The sequence below is a fragment of the Stenella coeruleoalba genome (genome assembly GCF_951394435.1).
Source record: "Stenella coeruleoalba genome assembly, chromosome: 1".
NCBI lineage: Eukaryota > Metazoa > Chordata > Mammalia > Artiodactyla > Delphinidae > Stenella > Stenella coeruleoalba.
In genome coordinates this window covers 557326-577411 of record NC_137169.1, presented here as the reverse complement: position 1 = coordinate 577411, position 20086 = coordinate 557326, and the positions used below count along the sequence as shown (strand labels likewise).

The window sequence follows — 20086 nt, the reverse complement described above, 5'->3', positions numbered from 1 at the left end:
CGGGGGAGGCCCGGGCCCAGCAATAAGGCTTCTGAGCCCCGCGGCGGCAGCCCGGGTCGGGCGCCTCACTGTGACTCCCACCCCTGCTGGTCAGTAAATTCTCTAGAAAGCTCCAGCCTCTGCCTCTTCTTTTTGCCTCTGCCCCAGGGATCCGCACATCAGCCATGAGACAGACACTGAGCCGTATCTGTCAGTTTTTATTAGATTCTGGATAAAAAGACCCCCAATTCCAATCCGGGAGAACTTCGCCTTCTGTGGGCTGGCAGTCCCCCCGCTCCACACATCCTTGGCCATCGCGGGTCGCTGGGCTGGTTCTTGGCACCCGGCTTTATGGGTTCACAGACCTCAAGGGCACTGCCCTCCCGAGGACAGCTGGGCTGCACAGAGGTCAGCTCTGCTCATCATGGGCTCGGGTCTGGCCCTGGGAGGGACTGGGCAAGGTCAGGTCCTTGGCCGGGCCCCCTACTGCTGGTCACTGCTGCAGCAGCCAGCGTCTGCCTGGGACGCTGTGCTGCCAGCTTGGCCGCTGCCCCGGGCATGGCGGACAGTGCCTGCTCCCCGTCTGGGCCGGGCTTGGAGGGACATGTCTCCCAGGAGTGTCCTGGGGGCGGCTGCGGGGTCAGGGGAACCAACCCCACCTCAAGGCTGCACCGCGCAGCTGGTCCTGAGCAGAGGCCTTTAATGCTGCCCTGCCGCCCTGGGCCTGACCAGAGGAAGGTTACACACGCCGGGAGGGGGGCGGCTGTGTGGTGTCACCACGTCCGCTGGGAGCTGGGGCACCTGGTCAGCGTGCTGCAGGTGTCCAGGCCCGGCTCACTCGGCCTGTGAACTTGGGAGCAGGGGCCGGCTCCCCTCTGCCTTCAGCCACTGCATCTTCTGCTCGTGCTGCTGGATGGCATCCTGGACCCGGGCGTCCATCATGGCCTCGGTGAGGACCCCATCCTCAGAGGCATACGCCATGGCCTGGCAGGGGAAGAGAGCACTGAGGCAGGGCAGCACAGGGGCTGCCCGCGTGGGGGAAGGGCCTCAGCCCGAGGCTCCTCAGGGCCCACCAGTCACCACTCACCCGTGTAGGCCAGGCCTGACCCAGGGACAAGGCAGCCTGGCCAGCCCCATCCTCGCTGCACTCGCCGCCCAGAACCCAACTCCTCTGGGGCAGGGGCAAGTGGGGCAAAGCGTGGGCTGCTCTCCCGCGCCTGCGCTCAGCTGCAGGAGGGGCCTGGCCGCTCAGCATGAGGCGCACGCCGACATGCAGCAGCACACACGTGCTCGCAGGCGACCCTGCAGCCCAGAGCAGCTGCCACCCTGCAAAACCCGGGGCCCTGCCCGCGCCCCCGGCTGGTGCCAGTGCTGGCTGCTCCACTGGCTTTCTCAGTGGCTTTCGAAGAAAAGAAACCCAGAGGCCCGCTGTCAGGGGGCAACCCAGCCCTCAACCGCAGACCGGAGGGCCCTGCCCCCTGGACAGCAGGGCTCAGGGCCAACGAGCAGCCAACAGAACCACCACAGGCCACGCAGACACCAGGAGAGGCAGAGCCCCCGGGGCCAAACTGCCCTCCGCGCAGAGCGCTCGGGGCCCCACTGTCTGCAGACGGTCCTCCCAGAACCGCAGGCTGCCGTGGTCCGGGCTGCCGGCGGCGCTCTGCACCCGCGATGCCCAGGTTCCCGGGCCGTGCACGTGGGCGGGATGACCACAGTTCGGCTCACCGGGCCCCAGCGTGGGCCACAGCACTTCAGCTGCCAAGGCAGGTCTCCTCTGGCCAGGCTGCGTGCCTCCTGGGTGACCCCGGGCCCCAGCTGCTTCCTGTCACCCAGCTGTGGCTCTGACATGTGCACTCAAGTGTCCACCGAGCAGGGAGCCCAAGCCAGTCCAGCTGTTTCTCTCTAGGTCCCTAGGAGCCTCAGCCCACGCAGGACACAGGGAGCAAGTTCCCACCATCCGAGATGACCAGTCACTTTGCTCCCCACACGGCTGTTCTCAGCGCCTGGCTGAAGCTGCAGAGGGAAGGGCCGTCCCTGAGGCCTCCTGCGAGGAGCCCGAGTTCTGCAAAGCAGCTGAGGAGGTGGGGTGGCAGCCAGAGGGGGTCCCTGATGGGGAGGGGCAGGTAGAGGGTGTGCAGCGACTTTACCACGGAGAAGCCAGGTGGGCACCACGGACACCAGGGGATCCAGGCCAACATCCCTGTGATGTCGTGTGGATGTCTGGTGCCCCCTGATACGATGTGAACAGAAGGGGCCCTCACCTCTGGTTTCCTCCAAAAACCCACAATCCCATTCCACTCATGAGAAAGCCATCAGACAGACCCAACGAGGGACGTCCTACAGGACTCCTCAAAACTGCCGGAATCGTCAGAAACAAGGGACGCCTGAGAACTGTCACAGCCCAGAGAAGCCTGAGACAGGAGGACTGAATGTCATGGGCATTTGGGTGGGTTCTGGGAGAGATCACGTCTGAGGTGGAATTGAGGGATGTGGTGAGACGGCCAGTGTGGAGGGAGCTGTGCTAGCCTTGCGACTTTTCTGTGAACCTGGAATTATTCAAAAACAAAAAAAATTCACTGAAAAAAAGCTTAAAGGAGAGCTAACACCCATCTTTCTCAAACTCTTCCAAGCACTGGAGAGGAAGAAACACTTCCTACTCACTCTGAGGTCAGCATCACCCTGATACCAAAACCAGACAAAACACCACACAGAACCAGACCCTCTGTGAAAACTGATGCAAAACGCTCAATGAAATACTAACAACCAAACTCGGTAGCGTATTGAAAGGATTATACACCGCAACCACGTGGGCTTTTTTTCCCTGGAGTGCAAGGATGGTTCACCTAGGGAAGAATCAACCTAGGTAAGTAATTAAGAGAATGAAGGACAAAAAGCACTTGATTGTCTCAATTAATACAGGAAAACATTTGGCAAAAATCAACACCCTTTCTTGATGAAAACAATAAACGAGGGGGAATTCCCTGGCAGGCCAGGGGTTAGGACTCCACACTTTCACTGCCGAGGGCCCAGGCATGATCCCTGGTCAGGGAACTAAGATCCCGCAAGCCGTGCAGCACAGCCAAACAAACAATAAACTAGGAATACGAGGAAATTTCCTCATCCTGATAAAAGCCAGATAAGAAAACATCAGCAAACGTCGTCTCAGTGGTGAGAGACTGAAAGCTTTTCCTCTGAGATCAGGATCAAGGCAAGGATGCCCGTTTTCACCACTTCTAGTCAACAGAGCACTAGAGATTGTAGACAGATCAATCAGGCAGAAAAAAGAAAAGACATCCAGACTGGAAAGGAAGAAGTAAAATTAACTGTCTGCAGGTGATATGATCTTATCATATATAGTAAATCCGAAGTAATAAATTCAGCAAAGTTGCTAGACACAAAATTAATGCACAAAATCATTTGTGTCTCTACACAGTAACACTGAATAATTGGCAAAGTAATTAAGAAAACAATTCTATTTACAACACCATCGAAAAGAATAAAATACTTAGGAATTACCTTACCTAAGAAGGTGAAAGCCTTGTACATTGAATTTTGCTAGAATTAAGGACATGAAAACACAGAAAAATATCTGCGTTCATGCATTGGAAGACAACGTTGTTATGAGGTCAGTACTACCCAACGCAATCTACAGATTCAATGCAATCCCTATCAAAATTTCAATGATGTTTTTTGCAGAAATTAACACACAAAAAATCCACCCCAAAATTCATATGCAATCTCACGGGGCCCCAAGCAGCCAGAACAATCTTCAATAAGAATATGTTGGAAGTCTCCCATATCCCGGTTTTAAAATCTACTACAAAGCTACAGTGATCAAGACAGTGTGGTGGTACTGGCACTAAGACAGACACAGGCCAGTGGAATAGAACAAAGAGCCCAGAAATAAACCCTCACATATGGTCAAGTGACCTCCAACAAGGATGCTGAGATCACTGAATGGAAACGACAGTCTTTTCAACAAGTGGCGCTGGGAAAACTGGATATTCATATACAGAAGAACAAAGTTGTACCCTATATACAAAAATCAACTCTAAATGGATCAGAGATCTAACCATGAGACCTCAAACTATAAACCTCATAGATAAAAACAGATGGGAGAAGCTTCCAGACATTGTATTTAGCAATGACTTGTTGGCTATGACAGTAAAAGCAGCTGACAAAAGAAAAAAAAAAAATATTGGACTTCATCAAAATTAAAAACTTTCGTGCTTCAAAGGACACTATCAACAGAGTAAAAAAGGCAACCCGCAGAAAAGAGGAAAATGTTTGCAAACTACTGAGACAAAGTTAATATCCAGAATACATAAAGAACCCCTACAATTCAACAAGAAAACCTCAAACAACCCAGTTAAAAAAAGGTCAAAGGACTCGAACAGACCTTTCTCAGAGGAAGTCACACGCATGGCCAACAGGCTCACGACAAGATGCTCAGCATCACTGATCATCAGGGAGCACAAGTCAACAGCACAGCGAGACACCACCTCACACCCATCAGGATGGCCACTACCAAAAAACAGAAACCAGGGCTGCCCTGGTGGCGCAGTGGTTGAGAGTCCGCCCGCTGATGCAGGGGACACGGGTTCGTGCCCCGGTCCGGGAAGATCCCACATGCCGCGGAGCGGCTGGGCCCGTGAGCCATGGCCGCTGAGCCTGCGCGTCCGGAGCCTGTGCTCCGCAACGGGAGAGGCCGCAGCCATGAGAGACCCGCGTACCGCAAAAAAAAAAAAAAAAAGTTAAAATAATGAGTTTTATGTTTAAAAAAAAAAACAGTAGGTCCCCATGATAGGTAGCTGCAGGGTGAGAAGCACGGACCTGCACTGACAAAACCATCGCACGGGGGTGGCAGCTGCAGCGGGGTCCATGCGACACCAGCAGTTGGGCTTCGGGGAGCAGGTGCACAGGTCCCCGGCTGCTCAGCCTGGAGGGAGGAGGGTGGGCAGGAGCCCCCACAGTGGCCCAGCCCCGTGCACCTGGGGCCACAGGGGAGAAACTCCAAGGGGACACACTGACATGTCCTGTCCCAGACGGTGGGACCCCCAAGGCATTCTGGCCCTCTCTCACAGGGGGTGGGGGTGGGGACTAGCAGACGTGCCCAGGGCCCTGCTGCCCAGGGGCTGGACACACAGGGAGCGCAGCCACGGGCTCTGGGCCTCCACACGCAAACGCTCACCCTCACATGCGCGTGCGGGGGCCACTATCCTCAGCTCCCCACACGCAGGCACACACAGGCCTGTCCCCTGGTTCCCCAACGAGCAGGGAGGGCAGGGCAGGGTGGGGGAGGGGAGGTGCGCCAGGGCGCTCCCCACCACTGGGACTGGGCGCCACTGGGACTGAGCCTTTGTCGCCCCCCAGTTCACGCTGAAGCCCTGACCCCCAGTGTGGCTGCACATGGAGATGGGGCTTCTAAGGAAGCGATTCAGGTTGGGCGAGGTCCTAAGGGTGGGGCCCTGATCCTACAGGACTGGCGTCCTTGTACGAAGATACCCCCAAGGGCTCTGCACAAGCACACAGCAAGAAAGCGGCTGGAAGGCAGCCAGGAAGCGGACCCGCATTGGAGCCCCCCTCGCTGGCATCCTGATTTGGGGCCTCCAGCCTCCAGAACCATGAGATGAATGTCTGTTCAAGCGCCTGGCTGTGGCATTTTGTCACGGCCGCCCAGGCTAAGACACCCTGTTCGCCACTCTGTTGGTCGTGCAAACAGCCAACCTCGTGAGGCCTGGTTCCTGAGTGAGGCCAGCCTGGAGCAGGGCACCCTGTGACTCACATGAGGACAGAGTTTGCAATCTGGGGCTGTCCGTTACAGCAGCATGACCTAGTTCATTCTGACTAATACAGCCCCCCTGTGTATCTGGGCAAGGATGTTCAAATCCAAGCAGATGTCTACGTAGCATTCGTGCTAAGTTAACACTGGCCAGGTTGTCACGTGGCCACACGCATGAGCCACTCAGCACCCTCCACCTGGCAAGGACCATGGGGAAACTTGTTCTGAATGGCTGCACCCAAGGCTCCCGGGAGTCAATGGGCTTCCCTGCCCTGGGCACCCGTGGAACCACTGCTGGGATGTTTCAGATGAAAGCCTGGCTATTGGGAATGACAAGGGCCACTCTGGCCTGTGTGCCCTGAGCCACAAGGTGAAGATGGAATCACCTCCAGTGGTCCAGCTGTCCTCAGGCCCTCAGGACTCAGCAAACCCATCCAAAAAGCCAGAACGCCTGAGGCCTTCACGCCCCCGCAGACAGTCCCGAAAGCAGCAATCTGCCTCTAGGGGCTGGGAAGGCAACGCCCGACTCCTTATCAGGTCAGTCGCCTCCTGGCTCCTCACGTTCTGCGCCCTCGGGCATGCTCCATCCCTGGCCCAGGCAGTGTCCCCCGGACCCTCCACCCGTCTGCAGTTTGCTGTGCCAACTGTCCTGGGCCCCAGCTTGGGACAAAGCCCAGGTTCCTAAGACCCTGAGCTTGATGACCACCGGACACGCTGATTTGAGAGGGCCACGCCTGACATGAGCCAGAATGACACTGGGAAGGACCATAACGCGCGAAGCCACGGACGGCCCTGGCCCATCCTCCCTGCTGCGGGGGGGCAGAGGGTGGTGGCGGGAAGGGAGGGCATCATGTCACGTCTGTGCAGAAAATCACTCAGAAACACCCTGGTGGGGGGGAGGTGCAGGTGCCAGCCCAGTCACCTTTCGACAACTCTGAGGGTCCCTGGCTCGGTGGGGCTCTGGCCTGCGGGGCGCATCCCCAGCTCACCTGCCACGCCACAGCAAGCTGGGAGATCTCCCGGCCCGACATGCCCTCTGTCAGCTGTGCGATCTCTGAGCACTTCTTCCCGTAGTCAAACTGGGCCAGCTTCAAGCGCCTGGTAAAGAATTCCCAAGTGATGCCTGGGCGCCCACAGGACCCGGGCCAGAGCAGAGGCCCGTGAGGGACCCAGGCTCCCACACAGACGGAGAGCAGGAGCCTGTGCTGGGAAACCCCAGGCGGGACACGTCCGACCCCCTCACTTTAATGAGCTACCCCCTGCCCAACGTCCACTGCTGGGGCCAGGTCTGGCTGTTCCACCTTCCTACCCTGCTGGGCAAATGTCCCTTCCTCGTGGAGCCCAAGACGGGGCCTGGGTGGGGCACATGCTGGGCTTAGGGGCGGCCGTGGGGCCGTTCAGGATGTGGGAGAACGGAGGAGCTCCGGGGGGCCTGTTCCCAGCTCCACCGCCTGCCTGGGGGCAGGGACCCCGCCCAGCACTCAGACAGCGGCCGAGCTCCTAATCCCGCCCCCGCAGGCGGATGCCAGGCCCAGTCAGGCCTGGCTGAAGGCCCAAGAGAGCCCGCTCAGACTCCTGTGAAAAAGTGCTCAGAACCTCAGGCTGCACGCAGTGTCCAGGCTGCAGCTGGGCTAGGATGCGCCATCGGGAGCTGGAGCAGGGTGGGGAGGTGGGGGACTGGGGCCAGCCAGGGGCAAAAGGAAAAAGAGACCCAGATAAGAGAGCTTGGGGGCAGCTGTCAGACAGGTGGCAGGGGCAGGCAAAGCCCGCCGCAGAGCAGAAGATGGCTCAGCAGCGCCAGGAGGGAACCAGGTCGGTGGGGCTGAGATCTGGTCCCCGGAGAGGGTTACAAATAGACCAGCGCTGGCTTATCTGGAACGCTCCCGACAACAGCGAGAGAGGGCCTGGACGAGCAGGGAGGGCACCCCCGGCCTGGTGGGCCCCGCCGTGTGCTGGGGAGGGGCCCCAGAGGGAGGCTCAGCGAGGCCAGAAGTGGGCCGGCACAGCCCGCCACTGCCAGGGCCTGACTGTGGCCTGGATCTGAGCGTTTCAAAGGCGGGACGGGGCAGCAGGGCCTCCAGTGATGGGCGATCATGACCCCACACGTGAAACCCAGGGGCAGGGGCACGGGCGGGGAGCGGCCGTGGTGGCGGGGACACTTACTGCTTTCCTTCTGTGGCTGGTTTAAGAACATACTTGTCAAAATACAGCCTCACCAGGCGCTCCCGCGCCTCTCGCCGCGGCAGCTCGAAGCCGACCATCTCGCCGATGCGGTCGTTGATGGCCCAGTCCAGCTGCTCGGGCTGGTTGGTGGCCAGGACCAGCATGAACCTGCAGCCGGCACACGGCGGGAGCTCAGGGCTCGGGGCCAGCAGAACCCGCCGTGCGGCGTCCTCACACGCGAGACCCTGCCGCACCGGCGCTGCCCTCTGCCTCCCATCCCTCCCTGTCTTGCCCCAGCTCATGCCTCTCCCCGACTGGTGGCCCAGCCATGGAAGCCTCCCTGTGTGCAGGAGGGACGGGGACCCAGGGACCCAGGTCTGAGACAGATCCCTGCCCCTCCCACACCAAGTGCTGGGGTCTTGAAGCCTGGGGCTCAGCTAAGCAGACGTGCCAACTCAGCAGGAACTCGACACGCCCCTGGGGGTCTCAGTGGGGGCAGGGTCTCCACCGGCAGCAGCTGCAGCGGGCAAGGCTAGTGAGTCTGGCGTGGTAGCCACGTGGGCTGACCGGCAGGGCTAGATGCCACCAGCGGGCAGGGGGCTGGAGGGACCTCACCCACCTGGAGGAGCAGGATTAGGGGGCCCAGAAGGGCCAGCCCAATCCTAGGGCAACCTGCGACCTGGGGCCCCTGGCTGTGGGGTGAGCCCCTGACAATGCATCTCATGGGCAGCTGGAAATGCCCAGGGCCTGAGCCAAGGGCAGTGGCCTGTGGACGAGCCTGTGCCCCTCGGCTCTGCCTCAGAGACCCCAGCACATTGTTTCTGCAGCTCCACAGACGCCCCACGGCGCCCAACGGGCCGTCCCACTGCGTCCGGCCACGTGGGTCAGGCGTGAGCCTGCTCGGGCGGCCGCCCCACAGCAGCCACGTGAGCTGAGGCAGTGCCACGGCCCCCGCGCACGGGCTCTCCTCACTTGCTGCTGTGCTGGCCTGTCCGGTGCAGGAACGCGTTCAGGGTGGCCCTGAGGTCCTCGCTGATCTTCTCCTGCAGAGACAAAAGTCCGGCGTCAGGTCCGCACGCCGGAGTTCTATAAGCAGCCACGGGGGCGCTAAGGAAAGGCTCCGCAGAAAGGCGCAGCCCCCGCTCGCCCACGACAGAATGAATCTAAGTTCGAAGGCTGAAGCTTGACTCCAAAGACGCTGAACTTCCACTTTTCAAATAAAATGGACGAAGAAAGCTCAGCTGAGGAGCAGGTTCCCGGTGACCTTCCCAGGAAGTGCAGACACCGCGGCCCAGGCCGCCCACCCTGCCAGCTCCCCGCCCGCCCTGCCCGCTCCCCAGGCCAGAGGGCGGCCTCCAGAAACTCACAGTTGCTCGCTTCCTGAGAAAGGCATCTGCTTCGTCCACGAAGAGCAGGAGGCTGCAAGGGCAGGGCCACGTGAGGCAGGCAGGGCACGGCCCCGCGGGAACCCCAAACTTTGCACTGCCCCCACCGGGACCCAGATCTTGGCCGCAGACGGGGGCATGTGAAGTACCAGTGTCACGAGAAAGTAACTAAAAATAGGCTGGTGACTCCTTGTCTTAAACGGTTTAAAGTCTCCAGGACTGGGCCTCCCTGGTGGCGCAGTGGTTAAGAATCCGCCTGCCGATGCAGGGGACACGGGTTCAGGCCCTGGTCCGGGAAGATCCCACATGCCGCGGAGCAACTAAGCCCGTGTGCCACAACTACTGAGCCTGTGCTCTAGAGCCCATGAGCCACAACTACTGAGCCCACGTGCCACAACTACTGAAGCCCACGCACCTAGAGCCCGTGCTCCGCAACAAGAGAAGCCACCACAATGAGAAGCCCGCACACCGCAATGAAGAGTAGCCCCCGCTCACTGCAACTAGAGTAAGCCCGCACGCAGCAACCCTAACCCTAACCCTAACCCAAACCCAATGCAACCAAAAATAAATACATAAGTAAGTAAGATTTAAAGAAAAAGGAAAAAAGGAAAGAAAAGAATCTGCCAGCCAATGCAGGGGACACAGGTTCAAGCCCTGGTCTGGGAAGATCCCACATGCCGAGGAGCAACTAAGCCCATGCGCCACAACTACCGAGCCTGCGCTCTAGAGACCGTGAGCCACAACTACTGAGCCCGTGAGCAACAACTACTGAGCCTGCACCCTACAGCCCACGAGCCACAACTACTGAGGCCGTGCACCACAACTACTGAGCCTGCATGCCACAACTACTGAAGCCCACGCGCCTAGAGCCCGTGCTCCGCAACAAGAGAAGCCACCACAATGAGAAGCCTGCACACCACAACGAAGAGTAGCCCCCACTCGCCGCAACTAGAGAAAGCCCACGCGCAGCAACGAAGACCTAACGCAGCCAAAAATAAATGAATAAAACAAAGTCTCTGGGACCAAGAGGCTCCCGGACCTTGGGGACAGGCTGTGGGGAAAGTCACCAACCCCCCTTCCCAGCAGGAGCCCCAGGGCCACCCAGGAGGCACCCAGCTCACCCTCGCCGGCTGGTGTTGGCCCAGTCAAAGACCTTGTGCATGGCGGTCACGCCGTCCCGCCCCATGGGGGCCACATCCCCACCCGTCATGATGGCGTAGTCCATGCCTGAGTGCAGCGCGAGTTTCTGGGTGGGAAAGGCACTTTAACGCCTGCTCCGTCTGCCCTCCAGCCCACCGCCCCGGTCGCTGGGGACCAGACCGCGTGTGGGGAGACGCCCTTCCTGGAAGAGCTGGGCAGGGGCCGCCTCCCATGTGCCCACGGCACCTCTCCCCGGTAGGTGAGACTCCACAACCCCCAGTTACTGTGCCCTCACCTTGGCAAACAGTGTCTTGCCCGTCCCAGGTGGCCCATACATCAGGATGTTCCGGTACACACTCCTGTTCTTCCTGGTGTTCCTCGTGGCAATGGCGATGTCCCGCACACGAGCCTCCAGGCTGGGCTGCCAGGGGACACGAGGTTTGGGGACGCTCTGCCGCTGAGTCCATCCCTCCTGAGTGCCTGGGTCAGTGCGAGAGGCCGCCTCTCCCTGGCTGGGGCTCAGCCAGTAAACCGGACTCCAGGAAGGCCGAGCAGCCCCGCCCGGGCAGGAAGGTCCCAGGGACAGGCAGCCCCACTTACGCTGAGGACGACGCCCTCCAATGCGTCCTGAGGCTTACTGAGGAGCCGCCTGCTGACCTGCGGGGCGCGGGGGGGTATCAGGGTCAACGGCGGCGCCCACGGTGCAGCCGCCCCAGAACACGCGTTACCAGCTGTCCTGGAGAAGGCTGGCAGGGGAGACTGTCGGCGACACTGACCTCTAGCGACAGCCCACAGCACTGCCCGTGGGTGCACAGCACCCAGGACAGGCAGGAAGCCTGGCTCCCCTCGAGGAAGGCAGCCGACACAGGGCTGCTTCCAGCGACTTATCTTACGGGTAGATGGCTTGCTGGAGCCCCAGAAGTTTGTATACAAGCTCCAGTCCACCCGGGGGACGGTCATGCCCACAGACCCACAGAGGGACGGAGCAGACTGGCGTGAGGGTGCCCCCAGTGCTGACGCCACAGGGCCAGAGGAATAGCGTCAGGAAAGAGAGCCAAATGCAAACCTGTGAGCAGGGGAACAGGGCAGTATTGGGTAAAAAGGGGAAAAGGGTCACGTGTGCGACTCGGCCGTAAGGCCACACGGACCCAGGAGGCCCGCGGTCACCTGCACAGGGTGCCTCAGCAGCTCCAGCACCGTGATCCGAGAGGTCTCCCGCACCAGGGACGGCTTCCCCAGCCGCGTCTCCACGTAGCGCCCTATGGCCGACGTGGCGTTCTTGGCGGAATAGATGCCGACGGCCAGCAGCGTCAGCCCAGCCACCTGGAACAGGGCAGGGGAGGCAGGTGGTGCCCACCTCATCCCCGGCAGAAAAGAGGGGCTCCCCCACCAGCTCCCTGAGTCTCAGCCGGGCCCCACCAGTACCTTTCCAAAGGGCAGGCACTGGTGTGGAGATAAAACGGACGCCTGGCACCCCTCCCACACCCTCCTCCCAGCCCCACCAGGGCCAACACTGAGCTGTTCCGAGCGCCCCAAACACAAAGGCTGCGTCACTTGTGGCTTTCCAGTGGCAGTGGGGGGCGCGGGGGCAGCGACCGCCTCAGCCCTAGGTCTGTGAACGCTCAGAGCGCCAGGCGCCTCTCACAGCCAGCAGAGACCCCGACGCGTGACACAGACCGCAAGGAAAACGGCAGCGTTGTTTACCGTGGCTGTCACTTTGTCCCAGTCTGTCACAAAGGCCTGGAATCCTTCACCAAACACGGTGCCAGCCGTCCTGCAGGGGAAGCAGTGGCATGACTGGGAAGGAATCGGGCTGTGCCCGTGCGCCTAGCCCAGGCTCCAAGGTCAGCCCCAAAGGTCACCGCAGAAGGACCGGCCAGCGGAGTAGTGGGGTGCCTGCTCAGGGGAAGGGGCGAGAGGATGCCCGCTGGGCACGGCCTCACCTGATGGACTCCAGGATGGTCTGGCGCTGCTCAGCAGCCTTCAGGCGGATCTGCTCGCGGGTGATGTCAGCATTGTCGCGCTCAGCCTTGGCCCGGGCACGCGCCTCGGCCTCCACCCGCAGCATCTCGTTCTTGTGCCGAAGCTCCATCTCCCGCTCCACGGTGGCTGCCCAGGGAGAGCGGGGAGCAGCGCTCAGCCCGAGGCCCCCCGACCCAGGATGAAGCGCAAGCGCAGGGTACCCCCCGGGTACCCCCCCACCCCCCTCTCCCAAGGGTCTCTGCGCCCGCTGCTTCACGCTGCTTGGGAAGCACAGGGCCTGAAGCAAGGCCCGTGGCCCTTGGCCCGTGAGCTCCCAGGCCAGGGCCCTACCTCGCCGCAGGGCCTCCTGCTTCTGCACGGACTCCTCCTGCTTCCGTAAGTTCTCCTCGTTGAGAAGTTGCTGAAAAGGAGCCACAAGGGAGAGGGAAGGGCTTCGAGTTCAGGAAACGGTCAACATCACACCAACAGGTTAGCTGCTCTGGCCTCAGAGATGTCCCCATCGCCCCAGGGGCTCCGACCCCAGGGGATGGTCGCCTTGAGGCCTGCAGGCTGCACAGCCCGAGGCAGGAGCCGCGGCCCCCAGCCTAGCTCGGCCTCAGAGCAGCCCTGACCCATAGCTGTCCTCACAAAACAGGCTTTTTGCTGGACTGTTTAATTTAAAAACTAAAACGCCCACAACAGGCTCGACGTTTGAATGCCCCCCCACAGACCCGTTTGAATGCCCCCCACAGACCCGTCAGTCAGGGTCCCACCCGGGAGACCCTTGGGGTGGTGCGGGCAGATCCCCACCCCTCCAAAGTAGTGGTTACTGCCGGGCAGACCCCAGGCTCTGGCCCCCACCCGCCCCAAGGGATGCCCACGCCCTCAGGGAAGACAGGTGGCTGGGCAGAGTTCACCTGCTGCTTCAGCTGGTCCTCATAGCGCTGCCGGGACAGCTTATCCTGGTACTGGGCCCTCTAGGGAGGGAAAGGGTGGTGTGCACACGGCCCGGGCACAGAAGCCATGGTCCAGGGTGGGACTCGGCGGGCGCGGGGCCCGAGGAGCGCCCCGCGTGCCCCACCCCCGCCGCCTTACGGCCTGGTGCTGCCGCGTCTCCTCACTCAGGGTCTTCCTCCGCTCCTCGGCCTGCACCCGGACCTGCTCGCCCTTCAGCTGCTCCACGGCGGCCTCATACTCCTGCGCGGCACACCAGCCGCCCTGAGCCCAGGGCCTGGCCAGGCCTCCCGCCCCGACGCCCCTCCCCTGCGTGGGCTCCAAGGAGCCGGACAGCCTGTGCAGCGCCTGGGCAGGGATGCAGCCTGGTCTGCACCCCACAGGCCTGTGGGTGCTCAGCTGTAGCCTCACCTAGGCCCAGGAGGACCCAGACCCACAAGCAGAGAGAAGCCAGGAAACCGGACAGGGCCAGGCCCCAAAGCAGCCAGACGGTCTCCTGGGGCGCCTGTCACTCCCCCAGCCCCCTACACCGTTTCCGCCGCGCTTATGCCACGTGCTTGCTTTCTGATTCGCTTTACAACAGCCCGCGGTGGAGGGTAGAGCCTGTGCCTTTCCTACGCTCGCTCACTACGTGCTCAGAGCGACGGCAGGAGTCCCCCCTCGGGGAGACCAGACTCCTCACCCACATCTGCCCTTCCAGATAGTTCTGTACAAAACTCAGGCCACACACCTGTCTTTGATCCCCGCTTCCCTCAAATCCTAGAGGGAGGAGCTGCACCCACCGCTCATGTCCTGTCTGTCCGGGGGCCCCTCAGCCTCGGGGCTGCAGCCCACCTCTGCCAGCACCACACCCACACTCACCTTGAGCTTGGCCTGATGTTCCAGCTGAAGCGTCTGCTCCTGCATCTGTGCCAGACTCAGCGCCTCCTTGGCGTGTCCTGCAGCGGGGGCAGGTGTGTGGGCATCAGGACACCGGGCGAGTGTTCACAAGTGCCAGGGGCTGCTCAGGGACACCACAGCCCACCTCGACCTGAGCGCACGCGTGGCCACCCTGGTCGGACCTGCTCAGCCACCCCTCCCTCCAAGGGCCACCTGTGTATGCTCCATCCCCAGCAGAAAGCGTGTGTGCGCGGTCTGCCCCCAGGGGACTGTCACACTCCAAAGGGTTCCATCAGAGAGGCTGTCCCCTGCCCGCCTGTTGACAGCAGGAGGGTCAACATGGTGGTCGTTTCCCCATTAAACAAAAAGCAAGCCTGTGGCTAGAACGTCCTTTATTTTTCCAGTGCGAACATTTTTCCTGAGCCTCTGATACCTGTTACTGATTCACAGACAGGCAAGCACAGGCAGGCAAGAACGTAAGGGGCAAACAAGGATTAAACCAGAAGGAAGGGACTTCCCTGGTGGTCCAGTGGCTAAGACTCTGTGCTCCCAGTGCAGGGGTCTAGGTCCCTGGTCAGGGAACTAGATCGTACATGTCACAACTACGAGTTCGCATGCCGCAACTAAGATCTGGTGCAGCCAAATAAATAAATGTTAAAAAAAAAAAACCCAAAACCCAGAAAGAAGCCGATGCACATAGGCTGACAGCTCTTCACAGGCCACATGTTAGAAACACGTGTGTGTGTGATTGACAACTTCCAGGTGTATTCTCTTCATCAGCGGAATTCACATGTGGAAATATGTGGGTATCCGGTGCTCTCCTTGCTGAAAACGCCTGCACGTCGGGCCTCTCTAATAGATCCGCGATGACAGAGTTCTCCTGTGCGCCACGCTTCACTACAAAAACTTTCTAACACATAAAAGCACGGAAAGAAGGTTGGGACCCCATGAGCCCACCTCCCTGATGCTACCACGCTCCCAGGTTGCTGCCCGCACGTCCACCCTTCTCCCCCCCCACCACAATCTGTCTTATTTTTTGAGGCCTTCAAGGTAAGCAGCAGACCCCAGGACCCCAAGCTGCAGCACCTGCATCACTGACTACAGCGTAACCCCTGGGGCTCGCTGGCTCCAAGCACGTGTTTGGCACGTGGTGGAAGCTCTAGGGCTGAGGTAGGCTGGGGCTCGTGGTTTGGCTTCAGAGTATGGGGAGGACCTGCAGCTGGCCTGCTTACTCACGCCGTGACCTTTGACAGGTAGGCTGACTGCTCCGAGCACCTTGCCTGCCAATGGAGCAGGGCGCTCCCTCCCCCGACCCGTGGAGTGAGATGGAGAAAGCACGGAAATCGCTCAGCACAGGAACCCGCGAGCCCCCCGATCACAAGCTACGACCTCAGTGCTGACGACGATGACTGTCACCTCGAAGTCGTCCTACACCGAGAGATGTGCGAGCCGCCACGTTAACTGCACCCACCACAGGCAGGCACCCTGTACGTGCGTGGAGCACACAGCTCAAGGCCAACGTGCTGCTCTGGCGTCCAAGGAGGGCCTGGGAAACCTGGGGAACTGGGTAGCATCAGGCTGGGCCCCGAAGGACACAGACAGTGGTCAGGCTGTAAGAAGAAGCTGGGGACGTCTCTGGTTTCCGTGGAGAGAGCAGTGAGGTGAACAAGAGCAGGTACAGGCCAACCAGGGCAGGCACTCTGGCTGTGAACTGGGAGCATCTCCAGACAACAGGCCTGCAGAGGGGCTAAGGACAGAAGGGGCTCAGGCACCCTGGGAAGGAGGGTATGGGGACAGAAAAGGCGGCAGCCCAGGGTGAAACCTCCCCCATCGGCCAGCAGAAAAGCCACGAAGGATGGCAGGAACAAGAATGAAGTAGAGTCCACACTTGAGACAGTATCACTGGATGTGGACGCCAGTGGGGTGGACCATGCCTCTAGGTGGTGGTAGCTAGGGACTCTGCAGGAGATGCTGCTTGCTGGGGAAATGGGGGAGCAGAGGCCAAGGCTCTGGGGACCCAGGTGGAGAATGTCCTGGGGCAAGAGCTCTGGGGCAGCCAGTGCAGGAGACCTGGGAGCAATTCACAGGCAGGAGCAGACAGGAAGTCGCTGCTACCCTCAGACACACCCAAGGCTATTCACACCAGCCTGTACGTACAACTGTGTGGGTTTCAGAGGCCAAGAGTCGGCCTTCACATTTCAAAAGGAGGCAAACTTTGAAATTCTGGGCACGGTGAATGGGCCAACCCCCCCAACAAACCTAAAGTATTAGGTCTCGTGTCAGAAGTCTGTCATCATCTGAGGTTTCTTGAAGCCCAACCGTTGTCTCTCAAGCTCCTCTGCAAGCCTCTCGTCAGTCATCAAGTGATAACTGAAATTATCTTGCAAACCTAATACATCTAATATACTTAACACCCACTCTGAAGAGGGACGTGTTCCAGCTAGGCCTAAGGAAACAGGCTGTTCTGTTTTGAATGTCCCTCCCAGGATCTGAGAACCAGAAAGGCTGGAGACCTTTGCCCAGGATGTTCTCGTGGCCCCAGCGGGAAGGCGGGGACTGAGCCACAAAGTGCCAGGCCACCCCCTCCTCAGACAGGAAGACTGTGCTCACCTCTGCTAACAACAAGACTGCTCCACAAAGTCTTCTTTGAGAACAGAGCACCTCTGCTTAAAAGTTTAAGAGCTACTGTATTCTTCCAGCTATTGCCTACTCAGCATGTGCTATATTCCAGACCCTTAATCTTGATCTTGACACAAACTGTTAAAGCCACAAGAAAAAAGAAGCTTATGGAAAAACCCAGGGGCTAAGTGAAGGTACACTCACCGCTGTCTTGAGGGCCTGGGTCAGGAAGGTCATCAACTGGCCCAGGGCTGCTTGATCTGTTGCTTTATAGACCTCGCCTACCTGAACGCTACCTTTTTCCAATGATAAATGCAAATCTGCTTTATTTCCCTTAAGACCAACGCCCCTCAAACACGTTTCCCTTCTTAAGCGGAAAACTGCCAAGCAACCACCACGGACGGATCCCCTACCAGGCCACCCTTGGCCGTTCCACGTGGAGACGGCAAGAGGCGGTAACTGAAGACCAGGGTGCAGCCCTGCCAGCTGCTGCCTGTACCCCTGAGTCCCCTCGGCACCGGTTTCCCCACTTGAAGGACGCGTGGCAACTGGGAAGATGCCAGAGGATCAGGGGATCCCGAACCTCCCTGCACGCAGGGTGGCTCCGGCTGGCTTACCGCTGGAGACCGGTTTCCCCCCGACGGCCACTCGCCGCTCGATCCCTCAGACCACTAAGGGCCACCGTGCCCCCGAGCCCGCCGCCCGGCCGCCCTCCCCGCGCCCAACCCCCGCACTCACGCGAGTGCTCCAGCTCGCGTGCCGCCTTGGCCGCGCGCTCCAGGCCCGTCGGGTCGAAGTTGCTCCATTTGTCCTTGGGCCCAGTCCGGTCCCCCGCGCCGCGGTCCCCGCCGCCCTCGGCCCCGGGCTGCACGGGCGGCAGCGGAAGCGGCGGCCCCGCGCCTTCGCCCTTGGGGCCCTTGATGCCGAAGAGCCACGACATGGCTCGCGAGCTCCACGCGCCGCCGCCGGAACCCGTAGCCGTTCGGACGCGCGCGACGCAGAGCACGGCCCACGCGCCGCGAGCCGGCGGCAGAGACTGCGCAGGCGCGGCGGCGGCCCTTCCTCCAGGGCGACGGATGCGCGTGAGGTCCATGTCCCCCCCCGCGCGGCCCTCGGATTGGCTGCGAGGACCGTGACGTCACGGCATCGCTGCAGCGATTGCAGGAGCTGGCTCGGTGGGGGGGGCGGGTAGGCCGTCAGGGGGCGGGGCGAGGTGCCAGGTGACCGGGGTTGGTCAGGAACGAAATTGAGGGTCTGGGCGCGTGCGCGCCCTTGGGTTCGTCATTTCCGCGTGGCAACGACACTGGCCCCGTTGCTATGGGCGCCCACAGAGTTCCGGCCCCCGGGGCCGCAGAGAGGCCAGTGCTGGAGCCGAGGCCACTTGATGCGCGGCGTCCCGACCGAGGGAGAGGCCTACGAGAGGAAGAGTGTGGGAGGCGGCCGATAGGCGGGGGAGGACCCCGCCCGAGGCGGGCGCGGGGTCGGGGGTCTGGGGACCGGGCCCGAGAGCAGGCGCCGGCGCCGCGGGCTGAGCGGCCCCCTCGGACAGCGGAGCACGGGCTGGCCGTGTCCAGCGCAGGGCGAACCGCCCTACGGGCCGGGCGTGTCCGGCGCGGGGCAAGCCGGCCCGGTGCTTAGTGGGTCTCGGTGCTAGCGCATACAGTCAGTGCTACGGAGATGATGGAAGAGCGGAAGCGCGGCCCCGGCCAATCTCCCGCAACCGTCAGTAGAATGAAGGGCTCTCCCGAGCCTCCTCTTCGGCGTCACAACAAAACTCAGCGGTCCGTGGTTGTAGGTAAAGTGGCTCCCAAGGGAGGGGACAGAGCTCTGCAACCCCAGAAGTATGGGACGGCAGAGCCCCCGAGGCCCCACAGAGGGCGCCGTCGCGGAAGGAGAGCTCCTCAAGGCCCAGGGGTCCTGGCTCTGGTCTCTGCCTGGTGAGGTTTCTCCTTGGGAACCCCCAGAGGCCACGTGCCTGCTTCAGGGACCAAGGTGCAGGCTTGAACGCCTGGGGCAGAGAGAGACAAGGATGGACAGAGGCCAGCGTTGCTCTAGAACCCAGTGTCCAAAGTTAGCAGAGTTTGCTTCTTGGGCCAATATCCAAGTTGCCCCTGCGTTCTTTCCCTGATGGAATTTGTTGAGTTCCCAGTATTATACGGAGTTTCTCCACTAGATTGAAAACAGTCTTAATCTTAAGCCTGAAGAAAAATAGGAACAAAAAAATTCTAAGATAATTCTGTCTGGGGTTTGTTGTTTGTTTCGTTTCCCCAAATCAAGAGAAAAACCAAAGATGTCCCTCATTGGCCATCATCAAGGTCTCTACAGATCAGCTACAAACCATACAACCAATAGAACTCCGGGCTGGCTTTGCTGGGTAAAGAAGAAATGGGTAAGAGAAGTGAGGTCCTGGGTCACAGGCAACTCTCTAGCTCCATCCACAGGCCAGCATTTGGAAAGCTTGTGTACTTTTGTATGACAAGGAATAATTGAAAATAAAGTTCTGCGTTTAAAAAGTCAGTGTCAGGGACTTGCCTGATGGTCCAGCAGTTAAGACTCCATGCTCCCAATGCAGGGGGCCTGGGTTGGATCCCTGGTCGGGGAACTAAGATCCTACACACCCCAACTACTGAGCCTGCATGCCGCAACACAGAGCCCGCATGCTGCAACGAAGACCCAGCGCAGCCACAATAAATTAAAAAATAACAAAAAATTAAAAAGTAATAATAATAAAAATTATTTAAAAATAAAGATCGCACATGCCGCAACTAAAGATTCCGCACGCTGCAACTAAAACGAACAAACAAAAGATCCCACACGCTGCAACTAAGACCCAGGGCAGTCAAACAAATAAATAAATACATTTTAAAGTCAGTTTCGTTTAACGTGGCTTAAAAACAGAAATCTGAAGGTTTAGGTGCTTGCACCGCCCCCCCTTTGATGGAGGGGTTCCTTCCGGGTTCCCTCGTCACAGCGGTGCTGCTCACACTTTCCGGTTTCCAGTGGGCCCACAGAATGTCCGGTCCGCTTGTGTTTGTCACTTAAAGTCTTAGGTGGAAGCCACTAGGCAGGACAGACACCGCTTTCCTAAAGACACTAAGTTAATACAAGGGAATTAGGATGATGCTTTCTACCTGACGTGTTCATGTTTTGTTCTTTTTTTTTTTTTGCGGTACGCGGGCCTCTCACTGTTGCGGCCTCTCCCGTTTCGGAGCACAGGCTCCGG

General features: G+C 59.9%; 1 protein-coding gene across 2 annotated transcripts; it reads right to left on the bottom strand.

The window, feature by feature from the left end:
* Window positions 1–155: 155 nt before the first annotated feature.
* Window positions 156–18182, bottom strand: LOC307197340 (ATPase family AAA domain-containing protein 3). 2 transcript variants are annotated; one of them, XM_079943124.1, is made up of 17 exons: window positions 17602–17649; window positions 17068–17155; window positions 14227–14303; window positions 13507–13608; window positions 13329–13388; window positions 12763–12832; window positions 12393–12558; window positions 12154–12223; window positions 11617–11772; window positions 11050–11106; window positions 10745–10870; window positions 10431–10555; window positions 9292–9343; window positions 8897–8967; window positions 7925–8092; window positions 6751–6859; window positions 156–963 (listed from the first exon to the last, which is right to left on the bottom strand). In XM_079943124.1, the coding sequence occupies exons 3-17, from the start codon at window positions 14269–14271 to the stop codon at window positions 814–816; spliced, it is 1527 nt and encodes a 508-aa protein (XP_079799250.1). In that variant the 5' UTR covers window positions 14272–14303; window positions 17068–17155; window positions 17602–17649; the 3' UTR covers window positions 156–813. The 2 variants fall into 2 exon arrangements, with proteins under 2 accessions (XP_079799250.1, XP_079799249.1); XM_079943123.1 differs by lacking the exon at window positions 17068–17155 and having other exon boundaries at window positions 17602–18182.
* Between the last annotated feature and the right edge of the window lie 1904 nt (window positions 18183–20086).